This window comes from Archocentrus centrarchus, chromosome 9, assembly GCF_007364275.1.
Source record: "Archocentrus centrarchus isolate MPI-CPG fArcCen1 chromosome 9, fArcCen1, whole genome shotgun sequence".
Classification (NCBI taxonomy): domain Eukaryota; kingdom Metazoa; phylum Chordata; class Actinopteri; order Cichliformes; family Cichlidae; genus Archocentrus; species Archocentrus centrarchus.
This window is the reverse complement of record NC_044354.1, coordinates 8,192,014-8,208,598: the sequence shown is the minus strand read 5'-3', so window position 1 is coordinate 8,208,598 and position 16,585 is coordinate 8,192,014. Positions and strand designations below refer to the sequence as shown.

General features: G+C 40.8%; 1 protein-coding gene across 1 annotated transcript in view; it reads left to right on the top strand.

The window, feature by feature from the left end:
* The window catches only part of loxhd1b (lipoxygenase homology PLAT domains 1b), a 30,251-nt gene extending 15,107 nt beyond the window's left edge, over window positions 1–15,144 (top strand). Inside the window, exons 23-43 of the mRNA XM_030738181.1 lie at window positions 970–1,103; window positions 1,281–1,423; window positions 1,582–1,686; window positions 1,769–1,897; window positions 2,000–2,164; window positions 3,705–3,886; window positions 3,970–4,086; window positions 4,270–4,432; window positions 4,917–5,071; window positions 5,155–5,364; window positions 5,469–5,595; window positions 8,501–8,709; window positions 8,922–9,107; window positions 9,215–9,342; window positions 9,914–10,031; window positions 11,717–11,894; window positions 12,295–12,480; window positions 13,748–13,918; window positions 14,046–14,178; window positions 14,430–14,585; window positions 14,664–15,144. Coding sequence (XP_030594041.1) covers window positions 970–1,103; window positions 1,281–1,423; window positions 1,582–1,686; window positions 1,769–1,897; window positions 2,000–2,164; window positions 3,705–3,886; window positions 3,970–4,086; window positions 4,270–4,432; window positions 4,917–5,071; window positions 5,155–5,364; window positions 5,469–5,595; window positions 8,501–8,709; window positions 8,922–9,107; window positions 9,215–9,342; window positions 9,914–10,031; window positions 11,717–11,894; window positions 12,295–12,480; window positions 13,748–13,918; window positions 14,046–14,178; window positions 14,430–14,585; window positions 14,664–15,144 — 3,576 coding nt within the window. The remainder of the gene's footprint in view (window positions 1–969; window positions 1,104–1,280; window positions 1,424–1,581; window positions 1,687–1,768; window positions 1,898–1,999; window positions 2,165–3,704; window positions 3,887–3,969; window positions 4,087–4,269; window positions 4,433–4,916; window positions 5,072–5,154; window positions 5,365–5,468; window positions 5,596–8,500; window positions 8,710–8,921; window positions 9,108–9,214; window positions 9,343–9,913; window positions 10,032–11,716; window positions 11,895–12,294; window positions 12,481–13,747; window positions 13,919–14,045; window positions 14,179–14,429; window positions 14,586–14,663) is intronic.
* Window positions 15,145–16,585: the final 1,441 nt, after the last annotated feature.

Sequence of the window (16,585 nt, the reverse complement as noted above, 5' to 3'; positions counted from 1 at the left end):
AATGTGGAAGGAAGCTGCAAGGGGGGGAAAAATAGGCCCAGAAAATACAGACTGTCGTGTATGTGAGATGGACCACGGAGGGGCTAACAGCTTTTGTGACAAATAAGGGGTCCTTTGTGAGTGTATTATACTGAGCATCACAGACACACAGCTTCAGGAATTGTTCGAGATTCCATCACTGCCATCAACTGCTTTCTGATGGTTCAGGCCCATAGAAATAAATCCAAGAGTGGCAAGTGGAAAGGACAAGGAAACAAACAAATGGTACCATCCTTGTCACAACATCCTGAAAGAATTGAGCTGCAGCTCACATTTTAAGTTGCTTGCAGAGGAGTATGTCCAGTAGTCATTTCCTTTTCAAAATAACTGGAAAGATGGAAAAAGAAAAAATGCATTGAACTGCAGATCATTTAGAAATTGTATTAAATTTAAAATGATAAAAAGGAAAAGTCAAAAAACAAGTTTTGAAAGCTATATGCTTATTTTGAATTTAAAGAAACATTACATTAAAAAAATGTAAAGAAATGAGGTGTTTTGTCATAAACAGTGGATGATTTTTTAAAAATTCAGAGAATACAGAGAAGATGCATGTAGTGGAAATCAGTCTACGGATACAGAAGCACTTATGAAAACTGTTGACAGTGAACACAGTGAACCATGTAAGAAAGACTCCTGGCTGCTCTAGCTCCAAGCATATTTAAGAAGGACTTAGGTCAAATGGGAAAAAAAAAACAGTGCAAGTTTTGGAGAAACATATGCAACCATCCATCCTGCAATGCCTAATGATGTGAAGCCATCCAGATGATGATTCCTCAGGAAGGCCTTGCTTAATTTTGCAAGACAATGCCAAACCAATCTTCTAATAATGCAACTGTGTTGCTGAGGTCACTCTGAACTATCAAATAAAGACAGTTATATTAAAAGTGATTTCTCAAACATAGCACTATATCTAATTGCTGTATTTTGCAGGAGGATGTTTTCATCATGACAGCCGTTGATTTGGGCCCTCTGAAGAAGCTACGAATCCGTCATGACAACTCTCAGTCTCACTCCTCATGGTACCTGGATCGCGTTGAGATAGTGGACACAAAAGAGGATATAACGTAGGTGGCACAAACAGACAGTCGCATAGGTTTTGCTCAGTTATTCAGCTGGAGAAGAAGAAAGATTCCAGAAAAATCCCAGAGTGCACTTTTAAAGATTAAAAGTTTTGTGCAATTATAATAGTAAATCAACATGATGTCTTTGAGTGATTAACAGAGGCATTTCTTCCTCTGTAGATATTACTTCCCTTGCAACCGCTGGCTCGCAGTTGATGAAGATGATGGGCAGATAGCTAGAGAGCTGGTTCCCGTGGATGAGGCCTTCATGAGGAAGGATGAGGATAATGGGACAAGTGGCACCCTGGGCCTCGAGCAGAAATGTAACGCAGCTTCAAAGCTGGTTTATGTCTTAGAGGGACATGATTAACAGAAGCCTTGCTTAGATATTTATCTGAGTGATGTGTAGTATAAAGGTTTGAAGAAAACAAAAGCATTACTTTAAAGTTTCACATGCTGACATGATAAATTTATCCTGCAGCCATGTCCACTACATATACTGTTAAGATAAAAACTGGTGAGAAGAAGCATGCTGGAACCGATGCCAACGTCTTTGCCATCCTCTTTGGTGAAAATGATGACACAGGTGCGATAATTCAGCAGCATCCTGGCATTATGGTGGCATCAGTGTCACTGGCTAAATGATAACTAATAACTGCCACTCACAGGGATCATCAACCTAAAGGCTTGTAAACACTACAAGAATAAGTTTGAACAGGGGATGATCAATGAGTTCACTGTGGAGGCCGTCGATCTGGGCGACCTGGTAAAAGTTCAGATTGGGCACGACAACTCAGGTGGGGAAAGAATTTACTATACAAAAACAAACAAAACAGTCATAGAAATAAGCACCACACTGTAGAAAACCCAATCACTTTTTTTTTTTCTTTTGGTACCAGGGGGTTCACCTGGTTGGTTCTTGGACTGGATCGACATTGACGCCCCCTCACAGGGTCAGAGGATGCGCTTCCCATGTGGCCGCTGGTTGGATAAAGGAGAGGATGACGGTGCAACCGTGAGGGATCTCTATCCAGCTGACATACAAACTGAGTTCTACACGCCATGTGAGCGAACAGCAGCAATATGAGCACTCAAATCCATTAGTAAAAGTAGAGTAGGCTTATTGAGAAATTGTCCTCTAAAAGTACTTTATGCAAAATTTCACTCTGATAAAAGTGTGAAAGCATTAGCAGTAAAATGTATTTAAAGCAGTCTGCCTGAAGAATGGTGCTTGTCAGAGCATTAACTTTGACCTGTAATGAATGTTATAATGCTGCAGTGGTGTCCTGTCTTTAATTATTCATTCCTCCAGTATGGAAGCTTGCTTCTGCAACTGGGAAAAAAAACAAAACAAAGAAAAACAAAAAAAACTTTTTTAATTGGGAAAGCTATGTCAAAACTTTGACTTAATAACTCAAATGTTTGAGAAAATAACTCAAAATTTCAAGTTATTTTCTGAATTTCAAGTTATTTTTCTCAAAGTTTGGATCAATAGGTTAAAATTTTGAGATAATAACCCAAAATGTTGACTTGTGGATGGCAAAAAAAAAAAAAGTTTGTTTTTTTAAGTGGCAGAAACTTCCATACCTCCAGGACTCTTCTTGCTCTTCTTCTGCTTTTAATTGCTTTTAAAAACTTGTAGTACTCTAAATCTCAATTAAGAACAATGCACAGTTATTCCAGTTAGACATAGCCTGATAAATGATAGTTTTCTCTAATGCATAAAAGCATGTCTGATATCATAAGTGTCTCTCATAGTATATACTAGCTGTAAATACAAATATTTGCCTTTTCAAATGTAAATGTTTCTTATAATAAAAGACCAAATTTACATGCCAGCCTGTCCTCCACCCTCATCCATGACAGCTGGGCATGTATCCCATCCACACTCTCCTTCATTGAGCAGTAGAGATCAAGAGGGGCAGCTCTATTTTGTGCAAGCCGGGTCTTATTGAGGCCTTTTCTCAAGCACTAGAGCAAGTAACTGAGCAAAAATCAAGGTGGAATAAACTCAAATATGCTACCAGTTTAATTGTTGTCTCTGAAAACTTCCTAATTACAGTAAGTTGAAACACCTAACAATATGGCTAATTTAAACTGCTCGATAGCTTCTCCTTCCAAAGAAACATGCAACTGGTGATGTCTCCTGAGACCATGCCTGGAGCAAAGCACCACAGTTTCTATCTTTGAGATGTTTAGCTTTGAGACATTTACATATATTTTGTAGTGTGTCTTAATATGTCCACAGCAAGCATGTAACACCTTGTTTTTTTTTTCTCCTTGTCCTTCACCCTTTTGTGTTTTACCAGTCTCAAAACATTAATTTCCTTTGCCGGTGTTTGCTTAAAAAATCTGGCACAGACAGACATGATAACTGTGTTCAGCACTTTTGACCTTCTACCAGACGGGACAGACAGGAATCTGAACACAAGTGGTCAGCTGTAAATGACACATGATAAACTCAGGTGTAAGTGGCGATGTGGCTCAGCTGTCCACTTGAGATCTTATGGGCCAAGATGTATTTTAAAGCCAGTGTGTGCAGGGTTCAAAAAAGGGTTTTCCACATTACCTGTCACCAAACAAAACTTTCTGTTTTTTTTTCAGTCGTCCCTTATGAGATAAAAGTATACACCAGTGATATATTTGGAGCAGGAACGGATGCTGATGTGTTTATAGTCTTGTATGGCCGTAAGGGGGTGTGCAGTCAGCAGAAACACCTGTGTGTCAACAAGAGAGAGCGACGTCTGTACTTTGAGAGGGGAGCTGAGGACATGTTTATTGTGGAGGTAAGTGTGTGGTTACTGAGCGACAGAGCTTTAAAAAAAAAAAGTGGCTGCTGGTTTGTGAACAATAAATTGTCTTTTAACAGCTGGAAGACATTGGTGATGTTATAGAGAAAATCAGGATAGGACATGACAACAGCGGCACCAATCCAGGATGGCATCTTGATAGAGTGGAGATCAGGCGACAGCTCAGGAAGGGAAAGGTAGCCAAAATCCACTTGAGATGACATCTTCATAGCTAAGTGCATCCTTAAGAGATTCCTTGTCTGTGGCCTAAATTATTAACTAACACATAATTTAACATCTTCCAGCTTACATAATTCACTGAGTCTCAGATAGAGACACAACTGGTCCCAGATTGGAGAGTTGTCTGTGTTTAATGGCAGGGTTCAGAGACGACCATTTTCCCGTGTGAGCGCTGGCTGGCCAAGTCTGAAGATGATGGTGAGACAGTGCGGGAGCTTGTCCCCTCAGACATCATCACTCAGAAACTCCTCAGGGATGGGACACTGAAATCGACTGAAACTGAGGTGGAGGACGCTTTGGAAAGTAGGTTTACAATTATCTCACTGGGGGAATCTAACTACATTTGCTCACATGCTCTACTTAAGGAAACGTTAGTGGAACTTATTTTTATTGCAGCTGTTGCACAGTGCTGATATTGGTCTTGGTCAATGTTGCTTTTTAGCATCCTGCATTGTTCCTCTGCCATGCAGTTTTTCAAAGTTGTACTTACCACAGTTTAGAAAGGGTTTGTAGGGAGGACGGTTTAAAGTCAAAATTTTGAGACATTCTTCTTCTACATTCGGATGCTCCCTTTCGGGATCACTACAGCAGATCATCTGCCTCCATCTCACCCTGTCCCCAGGACCCTCTTTTGTCACACCACCCTTCTGCATTTCCTACAAATTTTGAGACATTATACTAAATAAATAGGCATGCTGTCAGAAACATCACAGTTCAAATTAAAAAAAAAATCTATGAGCAAACAAGGTCTACATTTACTTACTTTAGAGTTTTTCTTCCTTCACAGCTCACACGTATACAGTGTCTGTACGGACAGGCGATATGTACGGAGCAGGTACCGATGCCAATGTTTTCCTCACCATTTACGGAGATCTGGGGGACACAGGAGAGCGCAAACTCGCCAAATCTGAGAACAACAAGAACAAGTTTGAGAGAGGAGAGGTATTAGGGGAGAGGTGTGAATCATTGTGGAATATTACACAAAAAAAAATATCAGAATCTGTTCAATTACTTTTACGTCTTAGGTGGACAAGTTCACTATTGAGGCTGTGGACCTGGGCCAGCTGTTTAAGATTCGTGTGCGTCATGACAACTCCATGATTGGGGCCGATTGGTACCTGGACCAGGTGGAGGTGCTGGATGTGGAAACAGAAGAAGTATACATGTTTCTGTGCGAGCGCTGGCTATCAACAAAGAAAGAGGACAAACGAATAGACAGAACCTTCTACACCAAGGTTGTGTTTAGAGAGAGTGCTTTATTACTTTCTTTTTTGTGTGAGAGTCTCCATTATTCCACAGAAGAAAATGGTTAGATGTGTTCATTTTGTGCCTGTTTCAGGGGTATGAGGGTGAAAGAAGCACCGATCCATATTCCAAGATGATTGCTCAGGCCAAATTGGGACTGGACAGGAATGCCAACAAGAAGAAAAAGAAGAAAAAGGCAGCAGTAGTTGAAGAGGGTCCAAGTAAGGACAGAAAAATATTCTTAGTATCTCTTAGTGGCATGTGGGTTTTTGGAGCAGATATAAACATAAGGGAAGTTTTTGAAAAAGCACTCAAATAATCATGAGAAACAACTGCAATATCATCAGGAAGACTCAACACAAACTTTTAGAAACGTCATAAATAGGTAATAGATAACAGGTAATGTCAATCAGATCACAGTTAACCCTAATATTTAAGCCAAGTTAGCCAAAAGGAAATAAATAGTTACATAGTGGAAAATGTGTTTCTGTTTGTGCTTGGAGCTACTGGAGGAGATTAGTAACAGCCAGCAGCAGGTTAGTTTAATTTGGCATAAAGTCTGGAAATAAAGGGGAAACTGTTTGTCTGGCTCTTCAGTCTAAAATGCCTAACTTACCATGTTTGTGCCTGCACCACCACCACAGCATTTTAGCACTCCTAAAACTGAGACTTCTGGAAGTGTTTCTGATGCAGTTCTGGGTGTATTTTAGTGTAAGACAGAGACACAGACCTGCATTTGCCTCACAAAAAATAAGAAAAGACACTAAGAGACAGTTAGGCTCACATACCTTTTGCAACCTCATTCTCTATAATCCTCATTGTACCTCTCCGATATGGATGGTAAATGGAGTGGTACTTATGTAGTGCTTTTCTAGTCTAAGTGAGCACTCAAAGTACTTGATTACTACAAGCCACATTCACACACATTTACACAGTATTTTGTGCCTTTAAGGACTTTCTATCACATGCACACAGACACACAAACACACACACACACACACTCTGATGAATGCATGAGGAGGAGGTTTTGAGGTTCAGTATCTAGCCCAAGGACACTTCACTGTGCAGATTGAAGGAGGGGGGACTGAACGACTGACCCTCTGATTGGTAGTGGAATTGCTCTACCTCAAGCAAAATAAATCTCTGGTCTTACTTTTTGCTGTTTCTGTTCTTCCTCTATAAGATTTCCTACAAGCAACCAACCCTCTACTTTCTCTTTATACACTATATTGCCAAAAGTATTTGCTCATCTGCCTTCACACACATATGAACTTGAGTGATATCCCTTTCTTAATACATAGGGTTTAAAATGCAGCTACAACAACTTCACCTCTTCTGGGAAGGCGTTCCACAAGGTTTAGGAGTGTGTTTATGGGAATTTTTGACTATTCATCCAGGAGCACATTTGTGAGGTCAGACACTGATGTTGGACGAGGCCTGGCTCGCATTCTCTGCTCTAACTCATCCCAAAGGTGTTCTGTAAGGTTGAGGTCAAGACTCAAACCAAACTCACTCATCCATGTCTTTATGGATCTTGCTTTGTGGATCACAAGCATGTTGGAACAGGAAGGGGCCATCCCCAAACTGTTCCCACAAAGTTGGGAGCATGAAATTGTCCAAAATGTCTTGGTATGCTGAAGCATTAAGAGTTCCTTTCACTGGAACTAAGGGGCCAAGCCCAACTTCTGAAAAACAACCCCACACCATAATCCCCCCCCTCCACCAAATTTTACACTTGGCACAATGCAGTCAGACAGGTAATGTTCTCCTGGCAACCACCAAACCCAGAATCAATAATTGGATTGCAGAGAAGCATAAATCGTCACTCCAGAGAACATGTCTCCACTGCTCTAGAGTCCAGGAGCGGCGTGCTTTACACCACTGCATCTGACACTTTGCATTGTTATTGGTGATGTAAGGCTTGGATGCAGCTGCTCGGCCATGGAAACCCATTTCATGAAGCTCTTAATGCACAGTTGCTTCCACTTTGTTATACCACTAACAGCTGAGTGTGGAATATTTAGTAGAGAGGAAATTTCACGACGGGACTTGTTGCACAGGTGGCATCCTATCATGGTACCATGCTGAAATTCACTGAGCAGTCTGCATGCCTAGCTGCTTGATTTTATACACCTGTGGCCATGGTAGTGATTAGAACACCTGAATAAAATGATTTGAATGACTGAGTGAATACTTTTGATAATATTGTGTACCTGCACATGATAGTATAAACCGTTTAAAGTACTTCTCAAAACAGGGAATAGTGCACCTATAATTCAGTATGTTTCATCTAAGAAGGACAGCTGAATGGTTTTACAGTGTACAGTGATGAGGCGTTATTTCTTTGCTACAAGTAGTAACTTTATGAAGTTTTTGCTCTTTTGCAATCTCACAATAATGATGATACTTGGAACCGATTAACATCCAAATATTATACCGGCTGCCTGGACTTATTCCTGTAATTTTGGCTGTAGAATTAAGAAAAATCATTCTCATCTTTCAGGAACCATTTGAATTTTTTCTCTGTAGCCCAGAATGGTTGAGGAGTCACACATGGTGAAATCGAGGAGCAGATTTTTCTGCCTGTGTTCAGACAGCAGTATCTTGTGAATGCTTTGCCCTATCATAATAGACCAAATATCTCTGTAAAGCTTGTTCTCTCTTCATCCCAAAACTGTTGGAATTTTCTCTCTATCAGTTATGGTCATTTAAAAAGTGCACGTCAAACAGGCCCGCCGGCAAGCCCGTGCAAGTTTTAAGGTGGTGATGGAGAGATCTGTTATTTGCAGACAAAGGCAGACTACCTTTTGCCCTTTTTTCTACTTTTCATGCTGTGCTAAGTTAAATGGCTGTTGGCTATAGTTTCAAAAGAGAGGTAGCAATCTTCCACCTTTATCTGACTCTCTGTAAGAATACACCTTTTCCAAAATGTCAAACCACTCCTTTAAGATAAACCTTAATATTGTCTCCATCCATATTTGAAAAAGATCAAAAGGTCACATTCAGCTTGGAGGAAGATGATATTACTAATATAAAGAAGTAGGAATAGTCTCTGAAGTGGCACAGACTTCAGACTGAATATTTTATATGAAAAAAAACTTTAAGCAGTTCTTCTCTCTCACCCAGTCATCCCCTATCACTTCACCCTGTCCACGGGGATCGACCGGGATGCCAGCACCACAGCGAGGGTTTATGTCATCATCATTGGCCCCAACGACGTTGAGACAGACCGGCTGTGGCTGGACCTGCCAGAGGGAAAGAAATCCTTCACAGCTGACTCCATGGAGCACTTTGTGTGCTATGGAACTGACGTAGGAGAGATCAAGAGGGTGGAAGTGAGAATCTGGGACTCTTTCTGTAGTTAAATCTGTGAAACTGTCTCCTCTCTGCTGCCTCTTCAGATGCACTGCTGTTAAAAATTTAATAAAGCCATTCTAGCTCAGCAATAATTAATTCTAGATGTGCCTAGATCAAACAAAAAAAAATCAAACGATATACCAACTCCCTCTCCATCTCTCCCTTCTCTTTCCTCTCGTCTTCTCCTCAGCTTGGCCATAACGGTGTCACACCAGAGAGCTGCTGGTTGGTGGATGAGCTGTCGGTTGCCGTGCCAACCAAAGGTATCAAGTACATCTTTCCATGTAAGTGCTGGCTGGCTAAAGACAGGGGAGATGGTCTGACTGCCAGACTGTTCAATGTGCTGGACTCCAGCACGATCAACATTATCCGCAAAGTGAGTCACCGCACCTAAAATATAAAGTGTTGGAAAACATTCAGTTAATGTGTTACATAAAAACTGTATCTGTATCTGTATCTCTATCGTGTACTGTATTTTTTTAGGTCATTTATTCAGTCACAGTTGTCACAGGTGACACTCAGTATGCGGGAACTGATACCAACATTTTCCTGACTGTGTTCGGAGCCAATGGGAGCACAGAGGAAATGCTACTGCCCAAGAATGAGGACAGGTCAGTCCCACAGTGATCACTTTTCAATAAAGAAATAACAGTCTAAATTTAAACAAACAAAATGAGCTCATCAACATCTTTAAGGCCCAATAATGTATATGTTATAGCTCATTAATGTGACCTAAATGGAAGGACAAGTCGCTGTTTGTGTAGTGGATTACTGCCTGGCTCAGAGCACTAATTTCCTTTGTCTCCACTAGTATCTTAATAACAAATTTCCTGAAGGTCAGGCCTCACAGCCAACAAACAGTCTGCCATATAAACCCCATAAATCATTTTTATACCTTGTTTTTTTTGTGTGTGCAGATTAAATACACACAATATGTTGTGTTAATCAGTGATAGTCTGTGGACAAAGTTAGGATAGCTGTTTCTCTATTTTTAACCTGAGCTAGTCTAACAAGCTTTTGTCTACAGCTACAAAGACATGAGCATAAGGCTGATTTCACTAAGTTAAAGAGCAATCAAATTTACAGAAACTTTACACTATGTAATTAGCACAGACCCTGTCTCATTTAAAGATGTCTTTAAATGTAGCTTACCATATATATCATATATATTGGTTCATCCAGGTTTGAAAGAGGCCAAGAAGACACATTCACCCTGGAGATAGATGATATCGCTCCTCTGAAGAAGATCAGAGTTCGAATAGATGGCAGTGGAAGCCGCCCTGACTGGTTTCTTGACAGGGTAATACAAAGAGAGTCAGATGTGACACTTCTGGTATTAGAATACAAAATGTAAGAAAGAATGACAAAAAATAATTTGTAGTCACAGCAAAGCAGCTGTCACAAAATGTTTAATATCACTATTATCATAAATATTGCCTTATACACTTACCAGACACTTTATAATGTACACCTTACTAGTACCAGGTTTGATCCCATTTTACCTCTAGGACTGCCTCAATTCTTCATGGCACAGGTTCAACAAGGTGCTGGAAACATTCCTCAGAGATTTTGGTCCATACTGAGATGATAGCATCATACAGTTGCTGCAGATTTGTTGGCTGCGCAGCTTTGATACGAATTTCCCGTTACACCAGATCTCAAAGGTTCTCTAATGGATGGAGATCTGGCGACTGTGGAGGTCATTTAAATACAGTGAACTCAGTGTCGTGTTCAAGAAACCAGTTTGAGATGGTTTGAGCTTTGTGTCATGGCGTGTTATCCTGCTGGAAGCAGCCATCAGAAGCTGGGTACACTGTAGCCATAAAGGGATGGACATGGTCAGCAACAATACTCAGGTACTGTAGGCTGTGGCATTTAAATGATGCTAAGTTGGTACTAAGGGGCCCAAGTGTGCCAAGAGAATATTACTCACACCACTGGACCACCAACAGACTGAACTGTTGATAGATGTTAGGATGAATCCATGCTTTCATGTAATTTTAGTTTACAACAAATTCAGATCCTACCATCTGAACATTGCAACAGAAATCAAGACTCATCAGATCAGGCAACATTTTCTGTTGTCCAATTTTGGTGAGCCCGTGTGAATTGTAGCCTCAATTTCCTGTTCTTAGCTGACAGGAGTGGCACTCAGTGTGATCTTCTGCAGCATTCAATGTGTTGTGCATTCAGAGATGCTCTTCTGCATACCTCAGTTGTAGCTAGTGGTTGTTTGAGTTACTGTTGCCTTCCTATAAGTTGTCTGGCCATCCTTCTCTGGCAACCTAAGAGTACAACAATGCATTTTCCACAGAGAACTGCTGCTCACTGGATACTTTCTCCTTTTTGGACCATCCTCTGTAAACCTTAGAGATCAGCAGTTTCTAAAATACTCAGACCAGCCTGTCTGGCATCAACAACCATGCCACGTTCAAAGTCCGAAAAAAAATCACCTTTCTTCCTTATTCTGATGCTCAGTTTGAACTTCATGAACTCATCTTGAAAACATGTCTACATGCTTAAATGCAGTTACTGCCATATGATTGGCTACTTAAACAACCAGTGTGCCTAATAAAGTGGCCATGACTCTCTGTGATACTTTAGGAACTTTTTATTCATGTAATAAAATCAGATGAAACATCAAACAGTTTTCATAAGCCAGTAAATTTCACTTGTGTGCTTGGTACATCACGGCAATGTATGGTGCTTTGTATGAGCTGTAATTAAAATGATAGCTTTTGTGATCTGTGAACTGCACTCTTTTAAATTGCTAATTTGATCATTTAATCAGATTCTCTTCTGATTAAAACAAGATACATTTTAAAAATTCATAAATTAATTTCAAAATCACAGTGAAAAGGAGTTTTGAACTTATAGTTTTTCTCGTCCTCCTCCTCCTCTTCTGCGGCAACTAAACGGCAGATTTCACATTCAGACATTTGTATAATCATAATTGTGTCGTCATCATGTGATTTAAAATATTAGATCCTGATGCGAAACCTGACCACAGAGGAAGAGTACATGTTCACCTACGAGAACTGGCTGTCCAAGACTAAAGGGCCCAAAAGGACAAAGGTTTGTGAGCTGGCTGCTATGGTGGATGAGGAGGAGATGGTGGAAAAAACAACCTACATCATCCAAGTCCAGACCAGTGATGCTGGAGGTGGGTCACACAAGGTTTTTACAGTATAGCCAAGTAATGGCTGCAATTATCAAGAATGAGTGTTTAGTTGTTCTGAAGACAACCAGTGGAAAAGAATGAATTAATATTTAGAATGTTTTCTCAATATTCATTCTTGACCAGGTTACAGAAACTGTATCAGTCAGCTGTAATTGTATGTGTTCCCTTGGAAAAAATATTCAAAGAATGTCTTGCTAATCATCCCTTAACATTTCTCTTTCAACTCCCCAAATTTCTTCACCAAATAATGGAAATCAGAGCTACTTTACAAGTACTAAGTCAGACAGAGTGCTTAAATTTAACAAGCATACAATTACTGATGGATTTACTAATATGTTAAAGTTTGATGGTGTTCTGTCCTCTAACCTATGCATTATTCCAGGTGCTGGCACCGATGCCAACGTGTTTCTGATTGTGTTTGGGGAGTACGGAGACACAGGAACGCTGCCTCTGAAAGAGAGCACCAACAGAAACAAGTTTGAGCGAAAAATGAAGGACGTGTTCAGATTTCCTGACATGCTCAGTCTGGGTGAGCTGTCCAAAATCAGAGTGTGGCATGACAACAAAGGTGAGAGAAAAGGAGAGCTACAGTCATGAGGAAGGAAGGAAGGAAGTGGTGCTGATAATCAAATGTACCTGAGTAATTGGCCATCAGTAAGTGTGTCCACCTTAATAAAAGCAAAAGTTTTAACAGTTTGTTGGTCTGGAGTATTCAGGTGTGTGCTACATCTCAGACTCTACAGACCTCAGTTTACATGTTAAATGTTGAAGTTCATGACAGTGCAATTAGAAAAAGACTGAACAAGTATGGTTTGTCTGGAATGGCAGCGCGGCTTAGGTTTGCAAAGCTGCATCTGAACAAACCACAAGACTTCTGGAATAGTGTCCTTTGGACAGATGAGACCAAAGTGAAGATGTTTAGCCATAATGTAGAGCACCATGTTTGGTGTAAACCAAACACAGCATAGCAGCACCAACACCTCATCCCAACTGTCAAGCACGGTGGTGGAGAGGTAATGATTTGGGCTTGTTTTGCTGCCACTGGACCTCGGCACCTTATAATCATTGAGACGACCATGAACGCCTCTGTATATCAAAGTATTCTAGAGTCAAATATGAGGCCATCTGGCTGACAGCTAAAGCTTGGCAAAAACTAGGCCATGTAACAGGACAGTGATCCCAGGCACAGCAGCAAATCTACAACAGAATAAAAGAGAAAACAATCAAGTTGGTGCAATGGCCCAGTTGAAGTCCAGACCTCAACCCAATTAAAATGCTGTGGCAGGAGCTTAAAAGAGCTGTGCATAAACAAATGCTCACAAACCTCAATTAACTGAAGCAACATTGTAAAGAAAAATGGGCCTAAATTCTTCCACACTGATGTGAGAGACTGATAAAGTCATACAGAAAATAATTACTTCAAGTTACTGCTGTTAAAGGTAGTTCTACAAGCTACTGACTCACGGGGTATACTTCGTTTTCCACAGGACTGCATAGAAAAAAATGTTATACATAATTTTATGTGAGGTAGTGTCACTACATTCAATGATTTATAGATGGGACAAAGTAATTTTTTTTATTTATAACTTTTTTTTTAACTCAAAAAGCTGACAAGATGTTTAACCCAAAACAAGGATGAAATAGTAGAATCTTTCCTTGTTGTAATCATACATGCTCTTCTGTGAATGTTTCCTTATTACAGAGTTGCTGTATAGCATACTGTTATTGTTATATTGTTTAATTCAAATCAGTAGTTATCTCAAGATACTTTACAGTATATTGTCAGATACATACCCACCAATAGTATCATGACTGAGTGCATTTACTATAAACAGGCCCTGCTCCTGGATGGCACCTGGAGTACATTGATGTGAAAGATGAGGCCATGGACAATACCTTCAGGTTCCCCTGTGACCGCTGGCTGGCAAAAAATGAAGATGACGGGCAGATTATGAGGGAGCTGGCTTGTGCCAACAATGACTCTGTAGACCTCAGTGACAAAACAAGTTAGTAAAAATGGGAGTCTGCATGCATAATCACAAGTTGTGTAATTAGTTGAGATAAATGACTCGCAGTCATTACAATCACTTGTAAAATAATGCAGCAATTCGTGTCTTTTCTGCATTGGCACAGAATATGAAATTGCCACAACAACTGCTAACACAGACGACGCCTCCACAACAGAAAATGTCTGGATCGTGTTGGAAGGAAGGAAAGCCCGTTCTAAAGAGTTTGTTATGGAGAATAAGAAAAAGAAGTTCTTAAGGTAGGTCTTCAGAGAGTCTAAGGTTCCTGGCTCGTGGCAAAAACCTTTATGTGGCCTTACATAATCTCCCTCTTTCACATGTTTTGTTTTTCTACACTCTTTTATCTGGTAGCTTCACTTTCTCTTCTCCAAGTCTTTACTCTCAGGAGAGATAATCCCATAAGATGAATAAAAAAACCTCTTAGGCAGACCACTGAATTTAACTGTTTAACATCAAACCCGACACAAACTTTTCTTCCACGCTTCCACAGCGGTGCCACTGACACGTTTGAGTTCTCGTCCAAGCACGTGGGGGAAATAGCTGGCGTCTGCATCGGCCACATCACAAAAGATGGCAAGAAGGTGAAGAATGAGGCTTTCTGGCATGTTATGGAGGTGGTGGTGACAGAAAAGGAGCTGGGAAACAAGTGAGTGGAATCTCACACAACCTACATTATATTATATAAAATTGATGGTGCTGACTCAATGCATTCCCTTCTGTTTAGGTATTTCTTCCACTGTGATGCACAAATCCCCTTGGCAGCCAAAAAAGACCAGTTCCTGACATTCGAGTGCTATAAATCCATCGAGAGCTTTGCGAGCAAAGTCCGCAACCTGGTTCCTGTCAAGTATGAAATTATTGTCATCACCGGGGACGTCAAAGGGGGCGGCACAGACGCCAATGTTTTTATCACAATCTATGGCGTCAATGGTGACTCGGGCAAGCGTCAACTGCAGCAGAAGTTCCGCAACCTTTTTGAGCGAGGGCGGACAGACCGCTTCGTTGTGGAGATGCTGGACCTCGGGGAGCTGCTGAGGGTCAAAGTGGAGCACGATGGCGCCAGCCCCAACAGTGGGTGGAATTTAGAGTGTATTGAGGTGACCAACACAGCCAACTCGGTGACAACAATTTTCCATTGTGGAAAGTGGCTGCATACTGCTAAAGCTGATGGACAAATTCAGCGAGTTCTCTATCCCAGATATTAGAAGGATGCTAGAAACAAAGAGTGGGTGAGCGTCTCCTTTCCCCTCTTTTGCTTATTTTTTTAAACCAATTTGTAAGGAAATGTTAGAGTTAACCCATCTGAATGTAAATTTAATGCAATTTTTTCAGGATAAAATAAGTGCTTTGTTTTGGTTTTTTTAAGTTGGTGCCAACTGCTTAGGCTGTCACTCTTCAGAAAAAGCCATTTGCTTCTATCTTACACAAATAAACAGACCTGAATATTACCCAATCCAGCACAGTAAATATTTACCTTAAATATCTTCATTTTACTTTTCATCACATCTCAGTGAAAGGTTTCACATCAGTGCCAATCATTTGATGATGGAATGCAAAGATGGAAAATAGTTCCACAAAAACATTATACATAAATACTGCATTCTACTACAGGTTTAAATAGTCAGTATGCATAATAAAAAATTGAAAAATTAAAAAAAACATTTCTGAGTGTAATGGGCTGTAGTCTCACACAATGCAATGCATGATGGAAGTGGAATAGCCACTTGGAGCAGCAAAAAGAAAATGGCTTATTGAGGATGGTGGAGGCAGAGCTACATGAAAAATCAGAACAAACAAAAAAAAAAAACACATTACTGTCTCCCACTGAAATTATTTGTGTATCTTGCAGTATTGTACAGAGTTATGAATTATATTTTTTGGAAATTTCATAAGGAACTTCCTTCCTTGGATTTAAATCCTCTTAGGTATTAGGAGCAGTGCCCAGGGACTAAATCCAGCCCTGCTTTGATCAAGGGCAAAGTGACAGGAGAATTAACCTAGCAGTGAAGTTCAACCCTGGTTCCAAAAAGTTGGGATGCTGTTTAAAATGTAAATAAAAACAGAATGCAATGATTTGCAAATCTTATGAACCCATATTTTAGTCACAACAGAACATAGAAAATATATCCTATGTTTAAACTGAGATATTTTACCATTTCATGAAAAATATTAGCTCATTTTGAAGCATTTACATCTGGAAAGGCAACATCAGTGCTGAAAGGTTTTAGAACATATCCATCCATCCATCCATCCATTTTCTTCCGCTTATCCGGGGCCGGGTCGCGGGGGCAGAAGCCTAAGCAGAGAAGCCCAAGCTTCCCTCTCCCCAGCCACCTCCTCCAGCTCATCCGGAGGGACCCCAAGGCGTTCCCAGGCCAGCCGAGATACATAATCTCTCCAGCGTGTCCTGGGTCTACCACGGGGCCTCTTCCCGGTGGGACATGCCCGGAACACCTCACCCAGGAGGCGGCCAGGAGGCATCCTAATCAGATGCCCGAGCCACCTCAACTGGCTCCTTTCGATGTGGAGGAGCAGCGGCTCTACTCTGAGCCCCTCCCGGATGGCTGCACTCCTCACCTTATCTCTAAGGGAGAGGCCAGCCACCCTTCGAAGGAAACTCATTTCTGCCGCTTGTATTCGCGATCT